We start from the raw sequence: 26,623 nt of genomic DNA on the forward strand, positions 1-26,623 counted from the left end.
GTATGTGTCTTAAGAAACAAACCCACATTAGACAGGATGGGACACACATACACATGATCAAAGGAGAAACTTGGCAGTAAAAGAAGGATGGTGTGCATGCGTGCGTGTGTATGTGCGTGCGTGTACGCTGTGAACACAGCAGGAGAAAGCAAGTAAAGGCAGATGATGTGAAGTAGACTGATATTAGAGATAGAGGAGAGTTTAGACTCAACTCAATATAAAAAAAAAAAATCCACACACACACAAAAATACATACATGGATATGTCAAAGTCTCCCTGTCATCATAAAAAATATTCTAACAGATTTAGCAGAGAAACATGAAACAGAGTATAAAATGTGCCAGGTCACATTAGTACAGATTTATTCCCACACACACATACACACTTACCGTATGGTATGTTTACCTTAGGTCAGCGTCTGGTTACAAAGTTATCATACTCAAGGAAATGAAGAAAAAATCAAATCAGTTCGTGTGTGTGTGTGTGTGTAAAGTTGTTGTGGGGGCGGAAAGAGAGAGAGACAGACAGATGTCCTACAATAAATCCACTTCCTTCCTTTCTTCCTCTGTTGTATAATATAATTATATTAGATACACGCTGTAAAAATAAGCTGTGATAATACGGTTAGACAGCCTGACATTTTGGCAAATGCAATCTTACCAAGAGTTACGTAAGATCAGTTTTAGTTTCATCGCTGTGCCTCCAGCACAGAAATAGGTGTTTGACCTAGCTTAGCACAAAGTCTGCGAACCATCTGGAGAAACTGTATATACAGTATATAAAGTATAAAATATACAAGTCAAGAGGGGAGTCTGTATTTTTTAAACATTGCTCCGGGCAATCCAGCAATGAAGCCACCCGTAAAGGACGCAGTGGATGAGAAATAAAGGGCATCTTTGTCTAGTATTTTTTATATAGATGATGTACAAGTACGAAATAGATAATCAATTATGTACTGTATTGGATAAAATTTCTTCTTTTTTGACTTTGGATTTTCAGGGCAAAAAAAAAAGCACATTCCATGCCAGTAGGTTTATTGAATTTGGACAAAGTGAACTGAGAGGGACAGACACATGGCCGTGGTCACCGACAGCGTGAATATAATAAAAAAAGTGTGTGTTATATTTCCAGAAACTGACCGGTTTGCAGGCCACTTGCTGACACTCTGCAACCAAACACTGGACTTCCCCGTTGCTGCAGACACATTTGGAACAGAGGCTCGGCTTCCACTCTTCACCATCTCTGTACACAGTCCCCTGCCAGGAGCAAGACTCTGAGACACACACACACACACACACACACACACACACACACACACACACACACACACACACACACACACACACACACACACACACACACACACACACACACACACACACACAGAATGAGTAAACCAAGAAAATGGGTGTCAGGTAATGACATAATGACCGATAATGAGCTTACAGTTGGAGCATTGTTTGCCCTCAAACTCACTGATTTACAGTGAGGGGGGAAAAAGAAGTCGCTAATGAGCTGCTAACCGTTGGGATGCATTATAGCAGCTCCAAGACATCATTAGAGTCTAGATTAACCTTTCAGCTCGGATCCAACTGGTCTGTGTACTCTAAACAGTTTGTGACAATAACAATCTGTCGAATAGAAGACAAGACGCCACACACTCTACACATCTGAGCGATCTTTCACCAGGGCTGAAATTCCTAAATAGTCCCCTGAAGACCGAACCACTGAAGAGGTTAGTAAATTAAAAATTTTATATAAATAAATAAAGGGTCATCAAAGTTTCAAGATATGAGGCAGAACAACATGCATCAAAAGGTTGATCTTATAAAAAGATGTACCGATAGAACAGGATTCATTTATTTTAGTTAGTTTCTTTTTTGGCTGTAATTTGGAAAATCAGTAAATGATCTTCTACGATATTTTACTTTTAGTGTGATGAGAAGTCACCAGCTATGACTAATTTCCAGTAACATTCAGACGCATATTATTCACCACTGTAACTCTAAAAGCATTAATAATTTTTTACTTTATGAAAAGCATTTATCTCCTTTATTAAGATTTGCATTGGGAACGTTTAGGGCCCTATTTTAACGATCTAAGTGCACGGTGTGAAGCGCATGGCGCAGGTGCGTTTAGGGCGTGTCCAAATCCACTTTTGCTAAAAATGGGTCCGTGCGCTGGGCGGTTGTTGGTTCAAAAGGGTTGTACTTAGTGTCTTAATTAATCATAGGTGTGTTTTGGGCGTAACATGCAACAAACCAATCAGAGTGTCATCTCTTACTAATTTGCTGTTAAAATAACAATGAAATGCTGCGTTATTGACTTCAGACCAGCTTTTTGTTGGTCAATGGCGCGATCACTTCCCGCTGCCTCAAGATAGCAATATGCCAAGAATGCACCTGAACACACCGCCCTGTAAGATCAGTACGTCCATGGGCGCAAAGATGGGCGCAGGTGCATTCGTTATTTAAACGACACATGGTTGTATAAGGCAACTGTTGTAGAAAGAAAAATGCAGACCCTCCAGAAAAACGTGATTATGCGATCGCATAATTCAATGCATAATCAGCCAAAGTCCGCATAGTTATGTTGAGGCCACATTTTTCAAATACACCGCACTTTCGTCGCATAAATTGCAGATTTCCGCGCAAAATATGCAGAGCTTGCATGATTTCATAATTCCCGCATTTTCGTTTGCAAAAAAGTCACATATATCTTAGCCTGGGTAAACCCTGACGAACTTCCGGCAAATTTGAGATTTGCTCTGCAAGTCAGTCTGGCGAAGAGCCCATTCAAGCCCATTTCCAATGTCCCCAAAATCGAGGCACCAATCACAACCGCTGAGGCGGGCTTTACACCAATCACAACCGCTGAGGCGGGCTTTACACCAATCACAACCGTTGAGGCGAGCTTTACACCAATCACAACCGTTGAGGCGGGCTTTACGCGACGACGATAGCGCAGCGACGGCGAGCAGCTTTTTGTTTACATTCAACATGACGGCTACCGAAGCGCAGCGTCACCCGGATCGTTGGTCTGATTGGTTGAAGGACTATCCAATGCGCCCAGAGGCATTTGAGCGGCGTCCGTTGGTGACGTTACAACTGAGAAGGGTCTGGTGTCATATATATATATATATATATATCTTAGCAGAAAGTTGAAAAGTTTTTGCGTTTACTTCACACTAGAGCAGCCATTTTCCCCTGTTGCCATGGGAATGTTATGAAGTGACGTAATTACGCGACGTGAACATCATCGAAAAGCAGGGTGTTGGGGGAATCACTTTTTTTTCTCTTTTTCATCAAACCGCAGTTTTTGCAAGTTCCCGCAATTTCATCGCATAAAATTGCATAAATATCCCGCATATTCCATCGCATTTTAAGAAAACGTGCCGCATAATCAAGGATTTTTGCCCGCAACAATCCCAAAAAAACTCCGCATTTTTCTGGAAGGACTGAAAAATGGAAATACAACAAAGAAATATGTATCTATCCAAACACAAAATAAGTAATTTGGTCCCATGCTGCACATTGCTGCAGTCGACAGCCTCAGACAAGAATCATAAAAAAGTTCACTAAAAATGACCTCGTCATTTGAGGTTAGAGGAACCTGAACTGAGAGCAAAGCTCATGTTTATTGAAAGAGGAGGAAGTGAGCTAACCTGAGGCAGTGTGCTGCTCTGTAGGACTCTCAGCTGCAGCACAAACACACTTTCAGACTCAGGTTTCCTCTGTGAGTGTGTAAGGGCAGTCCACAGGGCAAGCTATTGTGTGTGGGGGGGTGTCTGTGGTGTTAGGGGTATAGTGTGCATGCAGTATTTTGTATTGTTTTGTGTGTCACTGTTTCATAGAGCTGCTTATGCAATTTGCACTATGTTGTGTATATGTGAGATTCCTTCTTTACTTGCATGCCTCCAGCTACAGCAGAACTTCCCCTGAGAAAGGCACTGGAATTATAACAGAGGTGAAGCTGCTGTTGGTCAGCAGTGGCTGCCTGAGGTCTCTTCCAGTCTAAATGTGTGGCGCTGTTCATACCATGGTGAAGCAGGGCATCATTGACAAACACTATAGGTTTTTTTTTATGTGGCACTTCTTGAGTGGAGAAAAATTTTGAGCAATGGCCAATCTCACAATCTGATTTCCTATCTTCTAGGCAGAGACTTTTTTTGCAATATCTAAAGTTTGAATCGAATGTTTAGCGTCTCCACTGTACAAATTGAAAATGAGGCTACAAACAGGTGAAAGGAAACACACTTTATGCTGTCTGACTGATAAACAAATGCTGCTGAAAGACAACAAACAAGCAAACATGGTGGTTGTGAAAAGGATTGGGTGTATTTTGTTGCTCTAAAGATTTCTGCATGGTACTCATGCAACTCTCAAAGCTTGCATGTCTTAGACTCCCACGGGCACTTGAATGCAACGATAACACAGAGCTTTCAAAACAATCTCTTCTCTCAACTGCATTAAAACTACACTGTGACCTTAATTGACAAAAATAGAAAGGAGTTAATTTTCATATCCTTTTGACAAACTGAAACAAAAGGTCTGAATGGAAGCAGGAAGCCAATAAAAACAGTACACAGTACAGTAGATGTTACAATGTGAAAAAAAAAAAGATCCCTTAAAGACATAAAAAACAAATCTGTTTGTACAGTGTGCCTGATACTGCCCTCACCTCCGTTGCGGCCACACTTGGGGCAGCACTCTCCAGCTGGGTTGAACGGGTTTTGGTCCCCAGGACAGCTGAGCGGGGGGCAGGGGTGAACGTTGCAGGATACACTTCCTCTGGAGCAAACACACACCGAACAGGGCGAGGGATTCCACTGGCTGTCATGCTGTGGGAAACCAGAGAAACAGACAGTTACACACACATAAATACAATCGGGGAGGGGGGAGAAGAGAGGAAGAAGAAGAAGAACCAGAGAGACAGTGGGATAAGGAAAGCTGTTTTGCTCTCTGTGGATGAGATGACTTTGTAAGCCTAAGTCTGAGTGACAGACAAGAGAATAGAGTCACAGAGGGGGGAGAACGTAGAGGAAAGATGTGTCAGACCATGGCAAGAGAGGATGGGGGGGTGGGGGGGGGTGGGAAAGAGGGTGTTTGTGAATGTGCATAAGGAGGCACACTGTGAGAGGACTTTAAATTCAAATTTCAAAACTGAAATGCAGATGTGCGATTTATACGATAAGTCTGTTCAGAAGAGCAGTATGCCCAGTTAAAGACGGGTTTCGACTTTTGGCTCAGCTTGATGTGGACTGTAAGCTTGTTGGCGATCTTCCTAGATTTCTTTTGATCATTTTATTCATATGTGTACAGTATATACTAGTGTTGAGAAAATGCCTCAGGCCAACATGTGTTGGTATAAAACCACAAGGGCGTTTATATCCTGTGATTGACAGAACCAGATTGATGGAATTGATACTTGCAATCTCTGGGGTATTAATTAAAGTGGTATTTAAACCAGAGTACATCCATTCGAGGATATTTGACTTCAGTGTTGTTATTTCACTCTAAATGAGATATCAGCATGTCGATGTGGCCCGCAGTCTAAATGATAGAGGTGAGGATCTGACTTAACTCATTTTTTGAGGAGTCAGGCTGTGCAATAAAACCTTCTTTGCTCTGCATGAAATAAATCATTAGCATGAGTTTTAATGGAGAATGTCTAAATGCTTTTTCACCCTGGAAAGAATAGATGCATGTGGCAAAACAACAAGCAAAAGCTTTTTATGGTTTTGGTATGCAGCCAATATTTTATTTGTGAGAGGTCCCATGTTTTTTTTTTTTTTTTTTTTTTTTTTTTTTTTTTTTTTTTTTATTTTTTTTTTTTTTTTTTTTTTTTTTTTTTTTTTTATTTTTTTTTTTTTTTTTTATATTGTCTGTTTGATTCTCATATTCATTTTAAGCTTTTTTTTTTACCTGTCTCTTTAAGCCCCCCTCCCGAAAAAGCCCAGTCTGCTGTGATTGGTCCGCATTTCCGGGTTGTCTCATCTGAGCTCTCAGAGTCCCTGTACCTCAATTGCAGGTGGGGAATAACTGTATAACTTATAAATAAATATATAAATTAATAATATTTCTCTGTGGATTAAACATTCTGACTTTCACAGTATCAACTTTCACAGTATTTATACAGCACCTTGATCGGCTTTAAAGCAACAAAAAAAAAGACATGGGAAATCTCACATTTTACAATAAGGGACATTTAAAGTACAATCAGTCAATTGTTTGCTAATTTGGGTCACGGCTGCTGTCCAGGGTGCTGATTCTGGAGCTGTCCTTTGTAAATGTTTTATCACAATTTCGAATATCACCGACTTGGCTACTGGTAAAAAATATAAGTCTTCCAAAAAACATCCACCATCACAAAAATCGTCATCATCATAAGACAAAGCAAACAGTTATGTTTATGTACTGAGTATATCTCTACGTTTCTGTGTTGTACTGGCTGTGAAAACAAATCTGATTCTGGGAAAATATAATGAAATCTAGAAGCTTAGTTTTTACACACTGTTTTTCCTGGGAAAGGAGCAGCAGTAGTGAGTCTGCAACATCATTTCAGTGAAGATGCAGTAAAAACCTCAGAAGGCCCCGATGCTAAAAAGTCCAGCTCGTTAAGCCGGAGGCCACTCGATGGGAGATGAACAAGACAGTGATTGTTTCTTTACTGAGAGGGAGGCGGGAAGGGGGGTGGGTCTCCGAAACCAGTTTTTCAGCATCAACCAAATTTAACAAACAAATACCATGCAACTACACTGTAACCTTACAGTAACCTTGAAAAGCGATTTGTGGGTTTAATTACCTTGGATCTAATATCTATGATTTAGGGTTTCCCACCAAATTTCACTCAAATCCACTTTGGAATAACTTGAACAAATATTTTAGAAAAACACCACATACACTTATGTGATAATTGAACTTGTCATTCCAACACCAGATGCATTAATCTGCTGCTATAACAGCCTCTCAAACTATTCTGGTTTGAGGCTTTCCACCAGATTTTGAAATCTGGCTGCAGAGATTTGATCCCATTCAGACACAAGAGCATTAGTCAATGTTCCAGTTCATCCCAAATGTGGGATTGAGGTCAGGGTTCTGTGAAGGCCAGTCAAATTCTTCCACACCAAACTGGGAAAACCATTTATTTATGGAGATGCTTTGTGCACAGGGGCATTGTCATATTGAAACAGGAAAGGAATGAACACAAAGTTGTAAGCACACTATATCTAAAATATGTGTATATGTGAGCATATTAATGTTTTGTTGAACGGTGGGATCATAGAAACAGAAGAAGAGTATTTTCGCCATCCACGCTTTCACTTACTCCATAAACGACTCCTTCGTACTGGCACGAGCCCTGGGATGAGGGGATGCACTCCGGACAGCACTTGTTGGCAGGGATCCTCAAGCGCTCCCCCTTTGGAAAAGAAAAACATAATATAAATACACACTAAGCATGACCAAAGTACACAAATCCCCAGAGACAGAAAGAGAAAAATGGACGTGGGTCCCTTTAACCAGCATAAATATAAAAACGTGTTGACTACAAACTGTCCATTTCCATGGAAAATAACTGACATGACATTAATAGCACATTGGAACCGACAATAATGGAAATATGAAGACTCTATCAGGCATGAACAGCGAGTAGAATACATAGTGAGCGCCGTGGAGGTTTTACAAAACATATTACAATACAGATTCAAACGCAGTTCTTTATCCGCGCTGCACTGATTGAGGCCGAATGTGTGGAAACAAGCAAATGGTGAAACGGCGCGGGCCAGACAGAGCCAGTCATTTATTTGTAAATACAAATTATATGGAATGGAAAAAGAAGGAGGGGAATAATACAATTTGTATAAGGTGATTGAAAACAACCCTGAAGGAGGTTCAGAGAATGTCTTGTGTCAATTCAAAAAGAGAAGAAAACTGAATAGAGGTCACCGAATCTGCAGCAGCACACAAATTGCATGTGAACAAGCAGAAGAATGGCACCGGCATAAGCTTCTCACTAAATAACAATTGAGAAAAGAAAATAGATGGAGAGTGAGCTGTGTAGCAGGTAGCAGCTGGCCAGACCGAGGGTTTATATTGTAGTTTCCAGCTCCATAGATCATCTACAAGCACACATTTTAAGATTAAAAACTAGACCAACAGCTGAATTTTGACAGCCACTTTATGATAATAAATAATAAACACAAATAATCTAAGCCTCTGAATGTTTTCATATATTTAAGCTCTCTTTTTTCCTGAACTTTTCATCTCTTAGTCCCTCGAGCTGGTCTGCTGCCTCAAATTTAATTACCAAAATATGGCTGTAGTACAAGAATTTGATCCAATTTCAGATTGTATTGCTGCAAATAAAAAGAGATGGTTCAGGCTTAGGGAGAACAGTGTTATTTATCACTGGACTGCTGCATTGTTACAGTAATAAGATTAAAGGTTTTCTACTCTTCAAGTTGCTTTTGCAAGAAAATAAAAAGTGAACAGTGAAGAGTAAATTTGAGATTTACAAGCCACTTTTCTATCTGATTATAAAATAATGTAAATGTGTATTTGTAGAACAGAGGTGACAAAGATATCATTTAGTTTTAAAGGTAATTTTTTCATGAACTGAAGTTTCAGGTCAATTATCCATTCTGTTTTTTATGCAGTTTTTAAAACAATCTAATTTCATTTTCTGATGCTGGAGACTTTTCTGGTTTCGAACAAGCAAGGAAATTGTTACATCTATAATATCTTTAAAGCGCCCATATTATGCTCATTTTCAGGTTCATAACTGTATTTTAAGGTTGTACCAGAATAGGTTTACATGGTTTAATTTTCAAAAAACACCATATTTTAGTTGTACTGCACAGCTCTCTCTCACTGCTGCAGATCCTCTTTTCACCTGGTTTCTGTTTTAGCTACAGAGTGAGACCTCTTTTCATCTTCTTCTTCACTACTATCTTTGATTGCACTCGCACATGCGCAGTAGCTCAGATGTAGAGCATGTCAGCTAGCTAGCTCTAGAGACAGTAAAAGAAGGCCTGTTTCTCCAACTTTGGTCAGTTACAAGGCAGGATTAGCTGGGAGACTTCTAAATGAGGGCGCACATGTAAGTAGTTCTTTTGGAGATTATGGTGAACTTGTGTGTGTTGTAGCAGTGCTTTGCTATTGTGAACGACGTAGCATGCTAGCGTTAGCATGCTACGAGCTAACGGTTGTGGTTAGCCAGCTCATTTCGGACTGTGACCTCACAGTCCGAGCCGATTTTGACCAGCTCACCAGGAGACTGAAGGCAGGACACATTCAGAAACCGCATCTCACTCAAAACAGCATGGATGGATTTTTTTCAAAGTTTGTATGTGTGTGGAAGCACCAGAGACACAAAAGAACACCCCAAATCCCAGAAAAAGTGATTTTTTCATAATATGGGCACTTTAAGCCATATATGTGCCTTTATTAGTAAGTAAGTAAGTAAGTAAAATTTATTTGTATAGCACATTTCACAGATAAAAATCACAAAGTGCTTCACAACAAATTGGTGGATACACAACAGTTATACATTGCAGTACATAATCAGAAAAGACACTTAGGACACAATAAAACCGGCCTAATCACCCTATGGTCTATTGAAACGCCTCTTTAAAAAGAAGAGTTTTCAACTGAGTTTTAAAATTTGTCACTGAATCCAAGCAGCGTACGGAAGGAGGCAGTGAGTTCCACAGCCTAGGTGCCACAGCTTGAAACGAACGGTCCCCTCTAGTTTTAAAATGTGTACGGGGGGCAACTAAAAATCTCTGACCTGTTGATCTCAGACTACGTGAGGACGTACGCAGCTGTATCAGGTCAGAGATATATGGGGGCGCCTGACCTTGTAGGGCTCTAAAAGTTAGAACCAAAATCTTGAAGTGTATTCTAAATTTCACTGGTAACCAATGAAGTGAAGCTAAAACCGGAGTGATGTGTGCCCGCTTACTAGTGTGGGTTAAAAGCCTAGCAGCAGAATTCTGGACAGTCTGGAGGCGACAAAGATCTTTCTTATCAAGACAAATAAAAAGACTATTACAATAATCTAAACGGGACGAAATGAATGCATGAATAATCATCTCCAAATCGGCCTTTGACACCAAAGCTCTTATCTTTGAAATGTTCCTTAATTGAAAGAAACAGTTTTTAATAAGTTGCCCGAGTGTTTCTCTAGAGACATGGAAACATCAAAAACAACACCTAAGCTCCTGAGACTGGGCTGCACGACGCGAGCGCCTAAGGCACCGAGATGCTGTTTTATCTGAGCGATGCTCTGCTCTGGGGCAATGATGAGTGTTTCAGTCTTAGCTGAGTTCAACAGTAAAAAGTTATCATTTAGCCACTGCTTAATCCCACTCAGACAGTTGAGTAGGGATGACAGTTTATATAACTCAGTAGGCTTAAAAGAGCAGTATAGCTGAATGTCATCTGCATACAAGTGATAAGAAACATCCTTGTACTGGCCGATTATATGTCCTAAAGGAAGTATATATAAAAGGAAGAGAATCGGTCCCAGGATAGAACCCTGAGGAACACCACTCGATAGACCTGCAGTATCTGACATGATCTGATTGATAAAGACACCAAAACTTCTACCGGTAAGGTAAGATGAAAACCATTTTAAAGCTGATCCCGATATCCCTAATAGATCCTGAAGTTTATTAATCAAAATATTGTGATCAATAGTGTCAAAGGCAGATGTAAGGTCCAATAAAACTAACACTGTATGCTTTCCACAATCTGCTGACATCAAAATATCACTCGAAACTTTAACTAGTGCAGTTTCCGTAGAATGTTTTTTCCGGAAACCTGACTGATATTTGTCAAAAATATTATTTATCTCTAAGAAAGTAGTAAGCTGCTCTGCTACCACTTTCTCTAGAATCTTAGCCATAAAAGGGAGTTTAGATATAGGCCTATAATTCATTGGTTGCAATGGATCTAAACTGGGTTTTTTAAGAACAGGTTCAACAATAGCATGTTTAAAAATGTCCGGAACCACACCAGTTAAAAGAGAGGTATTGATCATTTCTACAACACAGGGGCCAATACTATGAAAAACCTGCTTAAACAGCATAGTTGGAAGAACATCACTGTGACAACAAGAAGGTTTCAACTTATCTAGCAAAGTTGTAACCTCATGTAATGTCACTAGTTCAAAGGAGAAACATGGATGAGAAAGCGCCAAAGTACAAGGACATAGATTTTAAAAAAGCATTGCAAAATAAAATTGTGAATTTAAAACAGTGTGAATTTGAGCACTAATAATAAAAAGCCGATCGAAAGAAAATTAGTAATCAAGAAGCTGAAGCTGCAGGTTGGCTGCTTGTTTTTGTCATATATGATTTTTTGGTCAGACAAAACATACAATTTAAGGACACTGGGGAGGTGAGATGGGCATTATTCACTACATTTTTTACATTTCATAGACTTAACGATTAATCGAGAACATTTTCAGCAAATGAATTGATAATGATCATTGAAGCCCAAATTTGAATTTCAAATATTTGGGGGGAGAACCCAAAGATCCATGAATTCCTGCACTCAGTCAGAATGTGTTACTTAAAAAATGCTATTCGACAAAGATATGAGCTGGCCTATCCAGACATACACATCTGTAGTAGACGATTCACCCAGAGTGTTTTAAGATAGTTCTAGGATAAGGAAATGTAAGCTTGTAGATAATGGAAGTGGATTTCAAAAGAGAGACAGAGAGCTGATAAATCGCTATCCTAATGAATCCTTTTTTTTTAAATTTTTTTATCACAGTGTAGGTGACAGGGAGTCACATTTGAAGAGCTTTTTAAACAGAGGGAGCACACGGCTTGGTGAGCATGATGACTTATTTTTAATTAACATTGGATTGCTAGCCAGCAGAGTGGAATTCATTAGACATTGATTGTTGCTTTAGCTCAGTGTTGGGATTGGATTTGATGCCATCGCCGCAGGCATTGAGGTTTAAATCACACTGAAGAAGCAGCACAGGGAGGAACAGCCGGATAGATGGAGTAAAAAAGAGCTATGAAAATGTGTTCCTGTAAATTCAAATGAGCCAAAGAAAGTTATGCTGGAACTTACTAACAGTCTCCAACCAGTTGTCATTGTGGTAAATTAAATAGGAAACTCACAAACACAAGTGAGTAAACGGGCCCTTCAAAGTAGACCTGTACTTCAAGGTAAAATTGGAGAACGGCAGATTAAAATATAACTAAAAGGGATTCTGAATATGTAAGGCCATACAGTTTATTCACTTGTTTGATCTGGTACCGATTGCAGTTGCTGTCCAGTCCAGGGGCTTATTTAGAGTATTTTGCATTTCTGTAGCTAACTTCTGAATTACACCATGACAGTGGGTCTGCATTTTTAACAACATATAACAACCTTTTTCCATATGCTCCCACCTGCTTTTTGTCAGATTCCAAAACGTTTCTCAAAGGGTAGAGATGCTTTGGAAGACATCTTCTTATTATTATACTTTTAAACTCCTGTGTTGTCCATGTGCTTTAGTGGACACAGCTAACGTTTCGCTAAGTTATGTCAAGTGTATTTGTATTTATGGCTAAATAGCCGTCAAATTGCTAAACCTCCACCTGAACTCTTAGCTAGTTAGGTTAGCTAGTTGCCTAACTGAAATTTACAGTAACGTTAAGATAAAACTTAGGTTTAAGGTAGCCATACAAGATTAGTTTAATTTCTTGCTATTTTGATATTATTAAGCTAGACGTCTTGCATTTCAACAAAAGTTTAGAAGAGTAGAAGCTGATCTCATGAAGCTTAATGATCTGTTACAAACAGTAAGAACAGGATAGACTCACTGTATTCCGGACACTTTCGACGTAGTAAGCACACTAAAAGTCCCATAAGATATATCAACGCGTGGAAAGATAAGCCTGATTGGTTTACCTGTCTCTGGGGGGCAGGTCTTCCACGCAAATTAAAGTTTGATTGACACATTTTGGGCAAATCATTTGGTAGAAATCTTGAAAAAACTGTAGACACGGTGGACAGCTGAGAATTTCACGTCAGACAAAATGTCTCTGTAAATATGTATATCACTTCAAAAAGTCAAAATATTTGCAAAAACTAACTTGTGAGTGTTATGAGGCCTTAAGAACGTTTCTGTGATTTTGATGGTGGGTTATCAATCTTTGAACCAGTATTTTGCGATCTTAAATCTCTCCTTCGGTCTGTCGTCCTTGCTGAATACCCTTCCCTCGCCATTTTCTGAACGCACTTTGGAAACTCACGTAGATTTCTCCTAAATTTCTCCCCTCTGGAAACTGGAGGTTGGTCGGAGTTGAAAGAGGAGACAATGATATATACTATATGTATATATTACCGATAAAATAACAATTAATTCATAAAATTTGCAGGAAAAAAGCCAAGTGTCCGGAATACCACGAGCTGTCGGAAGTGTCCGGAATACAGTGAACCTACATGTTAAGAGTAAAAAATTGACTCACACCAGGTTAGCTAAATTAATGTTAGCCTAAGTGCCATTTAGTCATAGAAATAAAATGTGCATTTAGGTAGTACTGTATTAGGATAGCTAGCATCTCTAGCTATTCATTGAAAGTACTGTAAGTCTAGCGCTAGTTATCTGCTGCAATAGCAGTTAAGTAACGTTAACAATATTCATTCCTAGTTAAAAAGGTTAAACCACCACCTACCTGCAAAATTAATTTATATAACGTTAAGCTAAAACCTATTTAAATACTAAAATACTTAAATTTATTTAAAAATAAAAACTAATACAGTTTAGTTTCACTGTTAGCTAGCCTAGTTAGCTTAGTTACCTTACTGAATTAGGCTAAAACTTAAGCTACCCATTACAGACTAATTTATTACTAAGACACTAACGGTGTTCCGTACACATGGATGTATTAAGAGCGTGTGTGTGTGTGGGGGCATTTATTAGTATTAAAACGTAATAAATGCAGAAAAATGTCCAAGTTGTGACTATTTATTTTATCATCAACAAATCCTGTGAAATGCCCAAAACCAAAAATATATTGATCCCACTAACAAGTATTATCTGTGCAGTCAGAGTTTTATATTCCTCTGTGCCATAGAGCTCCATGGTTGTCCAAAAACTATTAAAAACACATCAATGAGCCACACTGGGTGACATGTTCCTTCATTATCACGAACACACTCACAGTAGGTTATTTAGACTCAATCCCACATTCACCATCCCGCTGCCAGAATTACTAATTAGTACACTGAATGTGTATTAATCAGGCTGCCACTGAAAATAGTCCCTAACAAATGTACTCCTGTTTGAGTAAAGTATGGCTAACTGTTTCAGGAAATTACTGAGCCCTTTTTTATTTAACTAAAGTAAAAAAGAGGCACACACATATTCTTTAAAGAAATATACATGCTCAAAGGAACCAGCTTTATCCTTTACAAAAACTGATTTCTTGTTACCCTTGGTATGAATTGCCTACTGTTTTAAATCCCATAATAAAAAGCACCCAAACTTCTCCTGTTAAATGTAAAGTGTCTTACCCTCTGGAAGTCACACTGTGGGTTGGGGCAGATGGTGGGCCTGCAAATGGCCACGTCGCTGTAGCAGGTACACTCCTGACACGACTGCGGTCTCCATGAGGTGTTGTTCTGTCAATACAAAACAAAAAAACAGACATGAAACACTACCACGGGCAGACCCGATTCATCACTGTAAAAATAAATCAAAAAATCACTCTCTCCATTATTACATCCTAACACATCCACATGTCATGTTAATGTTGACAGCTGGTGAAAATGACAATATACGTGTAGGTCCCTTTATGCATATTAATGTGACTGATAAAAATGTTTTTTTTCTCACTAGCAGATTTGCAGGTACAGTAAAGTGCAGCTTGAGTCTCCCTGCATTTTGATTTACAGCCTCTGCTGTCTAATGAATTTTCTCCTGACCACTGTTGACACAAAACAAATGCCAGACTTTATAAAAACCACTGTACAATATGCAGTATATAGATATAAAACAGACACATGAAATGAAGAAACAATGGATTTATATTAATCAGTGTAATATTCAAGGCAATCAGAACTGCTTCCATGCATTGCAGCAGTTTGTGTTATAGGCTCCGTGAGGTCCGTGGTAGCTGAGTAAGGTTTTACTGCTCTAGTTTCCAAAATGTGAGCACCACCATAAGAAAATCATTTCACACTTTGAACTCTAATCATCAGGCTGTAAAACATTGAAGTATTTCTGCTGCAGGTGGAGTGAAACTGCTTCGGTGTTGATTAAAAGCCTTGAGCATCATGGCCAACTACACAATGAGATAGGGCAAAAAAGGAGAAAGGCTGGAGATCACTTCTGCCAGTTGTTGGCCGCACCCTTTAGCATGCCAGGTATATGTCAATTGCTCATAAAACAGGGCTGACAATGTATTATGGCTAGCTTAAAGCCAAAACTAAATCAATATTCCAGCCTGCATATGCTCAGATATATCATTTTACAGTCCATAAATCCGATTTAGACGGATGATTGATTACCCACTCATGACGGAATATCCACGGGCAGCTGTGCTTATTGAGTAGACATGTCATGGCGGTGGGGTGGGGGGCTGTTAAATCCAGAGACTAAAGCAGACATTTTAATGGGCAGAAAACTTTAGCCTTAGGTAACAACCAGACCACTAATAGTCCCATACGTTGTATGCTAACACAAGAGGATATACAGGATAAACAGTAGTAGGCATTACATCGTGGCTGGATCTATGTTCAGGTGTCCTGGTTGTGCAGCCAGTAGCTCAACTTGCTATTCTGGCAGGTATACAGTACATGTAAAGGAAACATTGAATATAATAAAAAATAATAAATCGTGCACAAGCATCTTGGTAAACAATCTTTAAAATTAACAGAAAATATAATTCAAGTGTAAACCTTTTAAATGCAGCAACAAATTAGTCAAAATGTTTAACAAGAATTCAAATTCCAGTATATAATGTATAGTATATAAACATAGAATTGTATTGGATACTGTAGATCTGCCCTATTGTCACTGATGCCATACCTGATACAGATATTTCAGTCAGTATCGCCCAGTATCAAGCCTGTCTGATTGTCTGACTGCTTATGTTTCTTTTCCCAGATCTTAGCTCTGAACAGAGAGCCAAACTTAATTCTTAAAGCAACTCTGGTAATTAAGTTAAGGTACATGAGAAAGTCATGCTGTAAGCATGCAGTAAAATGTGGGAGTAGCTATAGGTCATGTTGAAAGACACAGACAAAAAGGAGAACAACACAGAATGAAAATTGAATCAGGGAAAGAAGCCAGCTGAGGGGAAAGCACTGAAGAGAGCATATGTGAGTTGATATGTTCCCTGTAATGTGGTTTGAGCTATTTATGTGTACGTGTGTTTAATTGTAAGTCTGTGGGAGTGCATCTCTGCACAGCTGTAGCCAGATGTTTAATGCATTTTATGTAAGGTCATGGGCAATCTCTGCTGGCAATATTCATATTCCAGTTCAGGGAGGAGAAGGAGGAGGAGGAGCGACCTTCAAAAGTAAAGAGAATGTGGGAGTCAACAGGGCGCTGCAGTTTTCCCAAGTAGGCTTTTGTCCTCTTGAGACAGAAACTGTTCAACACACACAATCTGAGATGAACAATGCTGACAAGGACTCAACTGTCAAACAAAACAAGTTGCTGCATAAACAGGTCATGCAGAAGATGCTATATAACTTTTTTAGCGCTTGACATTTCCTTTAAAGTGCCCATATTATGCTCATTTTCAGGTTCATAATTGTATTAAGAGGTTGTACCAGAATATGTTTACATGGTTTCATTAAAAAAAAAAATTGTACTGCACATTGCTGCAGCTCCTCTTTTCACCCTGTGTGTTGAGCTCTCTGTTTTAGCTACAGAGTGAGGCATCTCACTTGTGTTCGATCTTTGTTTGGAGTCGCACAAGCACAGTAGCTAGGTAAGGACAACTAGCCATTCAGAAGCAGAGTATGAGGGCGTGCCACACTAGTAGTTAGGCGAGCATTATAACGTGTGTTACAAAGTGACGCACGTTTGTCACGGAAGTAAAGGCTGGACTACAATAGAGCTGTTTGGAGCAGTTTGTGAACAGTGTTTTCTGTTGGAGATGGTAAGTCCCTTTGGGGTGGACTTTGGGCTTTTTCACTTTGTAAACCTATAACATGTACAAAAAAGATAACACAATAAAGAAAAAGGGGAAAAAGCCAAAAAGCATAATATGAGCACTTTAATATTTTAGCATGTTATCACAGTACATTTTGTCATGTCTCCACAGGATTAACTATATTTCAAATCATGAAGACATATCTTTTGACATGTTTTTATAGCTGCACCATTAAAATATAGAAATACATTTTCTTAATGTATAATTTAAAACATTTCTAAATAAAGATGGGAGCTAAAATTTACAACATGACATCATGTTTTTGCGTAAACATACACGCCACTTTCCTAAAGCCAAATGGCGTGTTATCTGTACGCATTTTGAGCTATCCACGTGTATGTCTACGCTGTATACAGTGGATATAAACATACACACCGCGTGGCGTTGCCACGTGGCGTTGCTAAAATGCCGATTATGCGTCTTGATAACACGCAGTAACTGCATACGAATTGGTGCCAATAAATACGCCACTTTATGAGATCAGTCTGAAATTTAGAAGGTTTTGGGCCTTATCCCATATGCTGCAATCATGAGGGAATCCAAGAGGGTTCCTGGAGGAACTCCTCAAAGAGATGGTATTAAAGAAAACGAAAGTTGTGAATCTAGTTTTATTGAAAGCCTTCGTGAACTGTTTTGCCAACTTTTTTTACATTGTAATATTTAATGTAGCATGAATTATTTCCACATACTACAACATTGATGGATGGATTACTGGTGGCCTACCAGCCACAGTCCCAGGGGCTCTGATTAACAAAATGTTTCTGAAACATCAACAACTATCACAAAGAGATGCTAAATGACCGTAAACATACACAAAACGTCTTAAAACGACACAAAATGACTACAAAGAGACACAAAAGAAGACAGTGCAGTGAAAGTTTACTTTGCATTATATCTGAACACACATTGATGTGTCTCCTGCAAACATTCAACACATGAGTTCTTCACTCTGCCTTTCTGTCTTTGTAGTTATTCAATGGTAAAAAAACAGGATGTTCAAATACAAGAAAAAAGCAATCCAGATGAAATACAAAATCAGATTCACGGGTACTTAGAGTTGTACCCCTCCATGCATTCGCACTATTACAGAAAGGGGAACTGTCCCTCAGGTAATGGCTTCTGACTGCAAAGAGCAATTCACAGGATACAGTGAGATCAATTTGTCACACTGAGTAAACCAATCCCTCTCAGTGTCTGTTTGCATTAAAAAAAATATTTGCCAGAGATACTTGCCCCTGGCCTTTTCCAAACTTTAGAGTGTCTTCTTTAGGTCACTGTGATATCCTGAACATAAACATTTCAGCGTGGATCCACCGGACCAACCAATCTCACTACAAGTCAGTGACGCTCTCCAAAGTAGGGAAAATCTTCTCTTCATCAGATAGCTTTCTAACAGATTGCCCCTACGAGGGTAAAGAGGTTCAAAGCAAACGTATAAATGGGAAAACCTTCTGACTGGACCAGAACTTCAGGCTACTCAATAATTATTTTCTTTTGAAAAGTGGTTGAGTACAAAACTTTATCACAAATCTATTTAAGTGAATGCAAGAAGATTGAGTTTAGAAAGTTAAAAAAGTCAAGCAAATGAAAAAGCTATTAAAGTACAAGAGAAGGAACATGTACTCCATAAATATGATATAATACATCAAATTGTACTGCGTTTACACAAGTTAATAAAAGCTCCTGCACTCAAATTCTTTTTTTAACAGACACAGGCTTTTGCTATTTTTCACAGATTGAGAAAACTAATCATGTCACAAACATTTTAGACTTATATATTTAAAAGTTAATTTATCTGCTTTATGTGTATGCCACCTCAGTCATTGGTATGTTCTTATTTACAGAGCCATTATTGGCAAAACTCTTATCTTCTCTTTAAACTTGACATATGTGTTTGTATGTGTTTCGCCTGTTATTTATTTCTGTTGCTATTTCTTGTACAAAATAGATCATTGATCTAAATGGGACTAATCTGGTTAAATAAAGGTTAAATGAAAAAAAGAAATTCACCAGTGATCAGAAAGATATCTTAAAGACGCAAAATAAAATAAATATAATCCTAAATAAAGCTGCCCCTTTGATGTGTATGTGCTGCATTGAATACAGTAGGTGTGTGACTGTGCTTAGGTGGCGGGAGTGTCAGATCATAATAATACATTGTATGTGTGTATTTGTTGTTTGTAAACCCAGATCTTCATGTGTAACATCTGACTTACTTTGACATAAGTTGGGTAAAAAGGTCATTTATAGGGTTAATAATAAGTCTGCGTGCATGAAGGTATGCCTCAGAAATAAGTTTCCCCTTATGGCTCTGTGGCTGCCATTCATGTCACTAGGTCTTCATAACGCTGGGTAAAATTAGCACAGCAGCTAGCTGACTTCAGCTCTGACTGGACTGAGCGCCACGGCTCAGAGGGCAAGTCCATGTCAGCCGAGGTCCCAAGAGGATCGAAGAGCTTGTGCTCAATTCCAAATCAACGTCCTGTTTGCCTCCCAAACAGACAACGAGTGGAATGGGATTGACCCCAGGTTCACTGTAAACAGGGACCTCTTAAAGAGGAGCAAACCTGAACTTGCTATTACCTGACCTTCCAACCTGTCAAGTCCGGGCCAGGGGAGCTATACAGCAGACAGCAGCGAGAGTGGTAGTGGCAATTCCTCCCCTCCTCCCAATGAGATTGTCCCCTACAGGGACCCATACCTGGGATTTGTTGATTAAATGTCTAAGGACTTGAGGGCTTATTTCATCCCCCCCTGGAGAAAGATATCTGCCTCAGATTTGATTAAGGGCTGAACCAGCTCAGCCAACTCGGCTGCACGTCTCCAATTCCGTGATTGAAAAAAATAGATCCATAACTTTCAAACAGAATACATTCTAGAGGCAATTATACAGGGCAGATATGAGTTTGAGGTTTGCACTGTGGACCTTTGGCTGGTAGGTTGTTGAATTATGTAGATAGGACAGGTGAATAAATTCATTTTAAGTCATTTTTGTTTTATATAAGGGATTACCAAAATGCATAACACATTAGAAAAGCTTTTTTCTAGATGGGGAATGGCTTCTTTCTCCACACACATATGACATGTAAGTGATAAACAGTAAGACACTGTGCAGCTAAAAATCACTGCAGAGCAGCACTTGAAATAGGGTGCCTCGTGGAGTCAGGTATCAGGTGGTCTATAGAATAGTCTATATGAATGTTTATTAACATTATTAAAAACATGTATTATGGCTGCAACTAATTATATTTTTTATTATCAATTAATCATTTAGTCGGTTAAATGTCAAAATATTCTATTCAATTACTGGAATTGTTGGGTTTTTGTAAATTATAGAGTGTGGTCTAGACCTACTCTATCTGTTAAGTGTCCTGAGATAACTCTTGTTATGATTTGATACTATATATAAAATGACAAGGTCTTCAAATTGCTAACAGTCCACAACCTAAACATTTTCAGTTTACAAATTATATTATAAAAATAGAAAAATAGATAACAGCAGCAAGTCCTCACATATAAGAAACTTGAACTAGCTAGTATTTAGAATTTTTGTTAAATAAAAAGGATCAATGGAACATGTTTTTTTTTTCTCCCAGTTTTTGTTTCATTTTCTCAGCATCAGAGTTCTCCTGAGTTTAACCACTTGAATGCCAATTTTAGGTCTATCATGCACTTGATTCCTAATGTTGAAAATGAAATTTAAAAGCAGCAACAGTTTTTAAATGAAGTTGGCTGTACTGTATCTGCCACATTGGATTGGAAATATGTTAAACAAACAAATAAAACAAAAAAGCTCATGTGACTAAAAAGCTAACAATTATATCCATCACTGATTAATCCACCAATTATTTCCTGGATTTATCGATACATTGTTTTGTCTATAAAACAGTGAAAAATGTGCCCATTATATTTAGCTGGAGCCCAAGGTGATGTCTTCCAATCGCCTGTTTTGTCCTACCAACAGTCCAAACCCCAAAGATATTCAGTTTACTGTCATATATGACAAAAAGCATCAAATTCTCACATTTCAAAAAAATTATAAAAAATTAAATCACACTGTGGCCTCAGTGGGTAGAGCAGGCGCACATATACTGAGAGGTTTATGCCTCGATGCAGAGGTCCAGGGTTCGAATCCGACCTGTGATGATTTCCTGCAGGTCTTCCCCCTCTTTCTCCCCTTTCTCACCTAGCTTTCCTATCAAATAAAGGCGCAAAAGCCCAAAAATTATCTTAAAAAAAATAATAATAGTAACACGCTCAGTTGATTAATGAACTCATCGATTAAAAGGTGTTTAGCTCCACTAAAACATACTTTTTTGAGATGTTATTTCTGACCTCTCATCATGCTAACCTAAAAGGGAGAAGTGAAAAGTGTGTCTTCCTGAATGAGTCAGAGTCAATGGTTTAAGTAGATTCAATTAAAGTCCAATAAAGAACAAAAGGCAGAGTCACCCATTGACACAGCTCAGTTCTTTGGAGCTGTCAGCTAAACTCGTCGGACTTTCCCATTCAAGACGTGGGGAAGGGTGAAGAAAGGCAGCCTGCCAGACTAGCAAAAAGTAATTGGGCTATAATTGGATAGAAACGAAAGGTTTTACTGAGGCAAATTCAATCTGGGGACGTGATGGCTTACAGTAGTCAAGCAACTCTGCTGCCGACTGAGACGCTGCGAAAACACTTGAGCTTCTCCTCGAGGGAAGCCTGGTTCTGTCAACACAGCTTTATATTACCAGCTGATCAACCTGATCACACCAGGGCCCCAAATCTGTGTGTACAACATATAACTGGGTCAGGATTCAATAATGCAATACCTCGTAATAGCAGAGTAAGTAGACCCCACATCAATATCATCATGCGCTGACAGCAAAGAAAGAACGATATTTTGTTTAACATTAGGCTACCTTGTTTCTCTGACAACCAAAAAGTCTGTCTCACAAATCACGTTAGAGCTGGGCGATATGGAGAAAATCAAATTTCACAATGTTTTTGACCAAATACATCGATGCGGCGATATTGTAGGGTTGACTAGTGGTGCTTTCACAGAATATTTACACAATGAGATTTTTGATAAATAATCATCAGTAATGTGGGTTTAATGCTGCATACATTTTATCTCCCTACCAATTATTTAGGGAATTATACATGAAGAAAAAGAAACTTGATTAACTTTAACTTTAATATTAAACTGTGTGTGCAGCCTGATATATCTGCTCAGTTTTGTTTAAGAAGTGCTTGTTTTATGCATTAGAACGCACCAGATTGGCTCCCTTTCGTCACATATACATGGATCTAAACCACCACAACATCAGCATTAAAGTTCATTCTTGACAATCAATCACTCAATCACCACATTCACTGGCCATGACTCAAATGGGGTCAGATTCAACCATCTAAAACATCCATGAGAGCATCAATGTATTTTGGTGTCTGACATTTGTCACTTACGTTCAACAACCAAATGGAGAGAAATTAGGTTGAAGAGGCCTTTCATTTCAGCAGCGGCCCAAAGACCCAAAACACTGTCAACCAGAATGCAATGCTGAAACAAGATATGTTTTCAAGGAGGGGCAACTCATGTCTTTCTGACTAGAAAACTTTCTTTTTTTTTTTGTTCCATAAAAAAAGTACTCCCAGCAACAACCTTAGGCATATTTTTTGAGGGTTTGTGAATGTTGGAATTGTAGGACACTTATTATATTGTCACTTATTAAGTATAGATGAGGCAGGTTGAAGGAAAGTGGTAAAACAAGAAGGTGAATTTTAGCATTTTATCACAAAATACATCCTGTATTGTTTTAAACGTCACAGATGAATAATGTTTAATGAGTTTGAGGACGCTTTTTCTTTAACACATGTGGCGTTCAGTGTTCAGTGTGTTCCGTCTAAAATTGTATACACATTGTGCCATGTGAATTTATTTAAACTGCAAATCAAAGACAGTTACATAGCTATTGTTTCAGATTTAGCCTGGTGTTGGTTTGAAGCTGCAGACGCTTGGAGCAGAAAGAAAAAAAACTTTTCTGCTTAAGTTGTACTGAAAGCACAACTTACTGGTTACTAAACATTCCTGCTACGTCCTGCTACGTCCTGCTACGCCCTCAGTGCCCTGCTATGCCATGAACTACTAAAACTACTATTTCTAGTCTTAGTTCCATTATCTTTACTGTGACTATTATTTGCCACTGTTCATCAAACCCCCAACCGGCACCGTCAGACACCACCTACCAAGAGCCTGGGTCTGTCCCAGGTTTCTCCCTAAAAGGAAGTTTTCCTCGCCACTGTCGCACTAAATGCTTTCTCTTGGGGGAATTACTGGAATTGTTGAGTCTTTGTAAATTATAGAGTGTGGTCTAGACCTACTCTATCTGTAAAGTGTCTTGAGATAACTCTTGTTGTGATTTGATACTATGAATAAAATGTAATTGAAAATTGAAAAAAAGTTGTCAGAACAACCCGTTTAGAAGATGCTTGAGGACAGTAAGCGGTTTGATGTTTTCTTGATAACAAAAACTTGCCTTGAGAAACTAATCTGAGCAACACACACACACACACACACACACACAGAAAGTGCTGCACAACTTCCCATTCCCCCTCTCTCCCCTTTCATGTCTTCAGCTGTCCTGTCAAATAAAGGCCTAAAAAATGCCCAAAATAATAATAATAATAAAAAAGCAGAAACAACTTGTAACTTCAAACAGCCTGTCGACTCTTTCTCATTATCACTGCCTCCTCTCAAGCTGCCTCCTCATCATTTGGGATCTTCAGTAGAAGCACGAGGAGTGTTAACATTACCGTTTTTAGGGGGCAGCAGCTGTGTCGCTCCTGTTTTGCCGAATAACTCGCTCCTGAAATGAATTCAAATGTATTCATTTGCTGCCATTTAATTGATTTACTACACAACTTCCTTCAATGCCGGCCAAGTGATTATATGCTAATTTCTTGCGAGGCAAGCTGTGAAAACAAGCAAAGTTATAGCGCTGCCCAATTGAAGGACGCCTAAAACTGTCACAGGCTCTGCCAAAAAGCCTGATTTAATCAAAGCTTTGGCAAATATTCAAAGCAGCCATAAAGAGTAAGGAGATGACTCTGGTTCCTCAATGGTCTAATTATGAATTGCCATGGCTGTTCTGTGTGTTATCCATCATCTGACCACCAATACAAGCTATTTAGCAGCGGAGTAATCTGCATGTAAAGCAGGAGACTGTGTGCTCTACCACATTGTTAGCGTGGTTATGCTAATAGCCACACATATTCATCTGGGGGAAAGGCTTGAATTTAAAAAGTTGTGACTTAGCTCATTGATTCAACTTCCCCCCCCCCCTATACCTCCAGTCCAATTAAAGGACCTGCTGGTAAGACATGACAAATGACTGGCTGATCACTGGCCTCCCAGAGCCCATTAATCTAGCTGCCTGCCCTCACTCTGCCATAGCTGCTATCACTCCTGCAGCCAAATATCAGCATCAAGCACGTAATGGGTTCTGGATCGTCAAGCAGATGGTCTGAAAGAGTCAGGGTCCACCACAAACCGAGAGATTAGCACTGGAGCCACAGGGAGAGAGTGATGATGAGGAAATAGAAAACATTGGTTTGTGAGTTGCTACATCAATAGATTTTCGGAATGCGTCAGTTGTATAAGTGAACAGATGATTAGATGCAATAGAAACACATGCTTGATAGGAGAAAACGGAGTCACATCAAACCACTTTTGCATGATGGCGTGCTGCAGAACGGGACCAAATGAAAATAACTTTGGCCCGTTCTGCTTGGATTATTCCAGACTGCAGTAACAGTCGCTGACCCATTTAGGGAGGTCAAGAATAGAAACGCACATTCACAGCTCACAGTCTGTTAATATTTCTGAACATTCAAGACACCAAAGCAGAAAAAAACATGTTAAAGAAAAGCCAGCCACAGAGGGATCCAGTTTTAGATCAATCATAAATAGAAAGAGTAATGGCTAATAGAAGATGGTTTATGACAAGGCCAGTTGTGATAGGCTTTTTTCCTGTGCAGCTCTGTGACGACGAACACACAATCAAAAGGATTTTGCTCAATAACTCACCTCCTCTGTCTTCTTTCTTTATTAGTTCTAATGAAAAATCCATGCCCAGCCAATGTTTTCCCACGGCTCTGACAGTTTGTGCTGCACTTTAGATTTAGTCTGATTTAGAAGTTTCAACATTGGAAAGATACAAATTCAAGAAACCATTTTCTGTGACTCAAAAAAACAATCTCTTGGGGATTTAGTGTGAGAAGAGCCCCAAAGGAGAGAGGGGACAAAAATGACCGTGACAAAGAAGCAGGCGAACAGAAAGTGAGGAGCTTCATTCCTTTGATGATGGCCTTTTGACTCCATCATTATCCAATAAACATGTGTCCTCACATCTGACAGAACTCAAGTGCATCGATCAAAAACAATTTCATGTCTAATTTGCTTCTGTTTTGTTGCTCCTGCCAGCCCACAGCGATTGGCCGGCTGCAGACACATCACCGTCCCTCCAGCTCATATATTTCAGCACCAAACATCTCGGCAAGCAACAGTCTGCAGCTCTGAGAAAAGAACAACAGCTTTTGGGCTAACAAAACAAAAGGTAAATAATTCATATTATGTAGATAGCTTTGTGAGCAAGCCTTTGAAGTTACTTTTAGCCAACGTATATTCCTCAACACGCGGAGGGCGATGCACTAAAGACGGCTCGCAGTTCAGGGATTCACCTGCAGCTCTCACTCGGCCCTCACAATCATGTGCACGTTAGCGTGGTTTTCAATAATGCATCGGCTGCACCACTCAGCCGTGGTGAAAGTCATGTTAGGTGATGCAGATAGCAGCCCTCCATCTCTGCAGCTACAGTGTAACCAGGGATTTGAGGCTGAGCAAGTTTCTAAATCACATGCAGAAAATGCAACTTGAGTTAAAAGATTAACGAGTCATTTCTGACCCATTTTGATGTCTCTGATTTCTTGCTTATGAATCTGTAACCAAATTTTAATGTGTAGCAGCTGTGAGCCGAGCTGGAGCCCCGCGCTGCAACACAACCGCTATCCTGTTCTAAGAAATACCAGCTGGATAATGTTTCATGAAACTGCTCCTGTAACTTCAGAGCCATCAGACAGAAGGAAAGGGGAAAGGGCAGAGGATGTCCTGTTGGCAGGATTATTGGCTAGCTGTCAAGCTTACATGCATACTGGCCGCTAGCATTTGTCATGTTGCACACTCCCAGCCAACGTTTAACTTTAAACACAGGCTGCACTAATAAGCTACAGTTACCTGTAAACTGTTAAGCCAGTATCATTTGCTTTGTGTGCCATTGTTCTTTTCTCTCTTTGTAAGGGAGAGAACATGATGAAAGCTCTGTGCTAAAGGTCAATGTTGAGTATCTTTCATAATTTTTTAAGCGTCAAACATAATTGTGACACATAAAACCTTTTGATTAAGTCCAATGC

The 26,623-nt window shown here is 39.2% G+C and overlaps 1 protein-coding gene across 1 annotated transcript in view; it reads right to left on the reverse strand.

Moving 5' to 3' along the window:
• Positions 1–26,623, reverse strand: part of fras1 (Fraser extracellular matrix complex subunit 1) — a 266,280-nt gene that overhangs the window by 172,587 nt on the left and 67,070 nt on the right. Inside the window, 4 exon segments of the mRNA XM_039804033.1 lie at positions 1,140–1,273; positions 4,681–4,840; positions 7,327–7,419; positions 14,526–14,633. Of these exon segments, the coding sequence (XP_039659967.1) occupies positions 1,140–1,273; positions 4,681–4,840; positions 7,327–7,419; positions 14,526–14,633 (495 nt within the window).

Source organism: Perca fluviatilis, chromosome 6 (genome assembly GCF_010015445.1).
Source record: "Perca fluviatilis chromosome 6, GENO_Pfluv_1.0, whole genome shotgun sequence".
Taxonomy (NCBI): domain Eukaryota; kingdom Metazoa; phylum Chordata; class Actinopteri; order Perciformes; family Percidae; genus Perca; species Perca fluviatilis.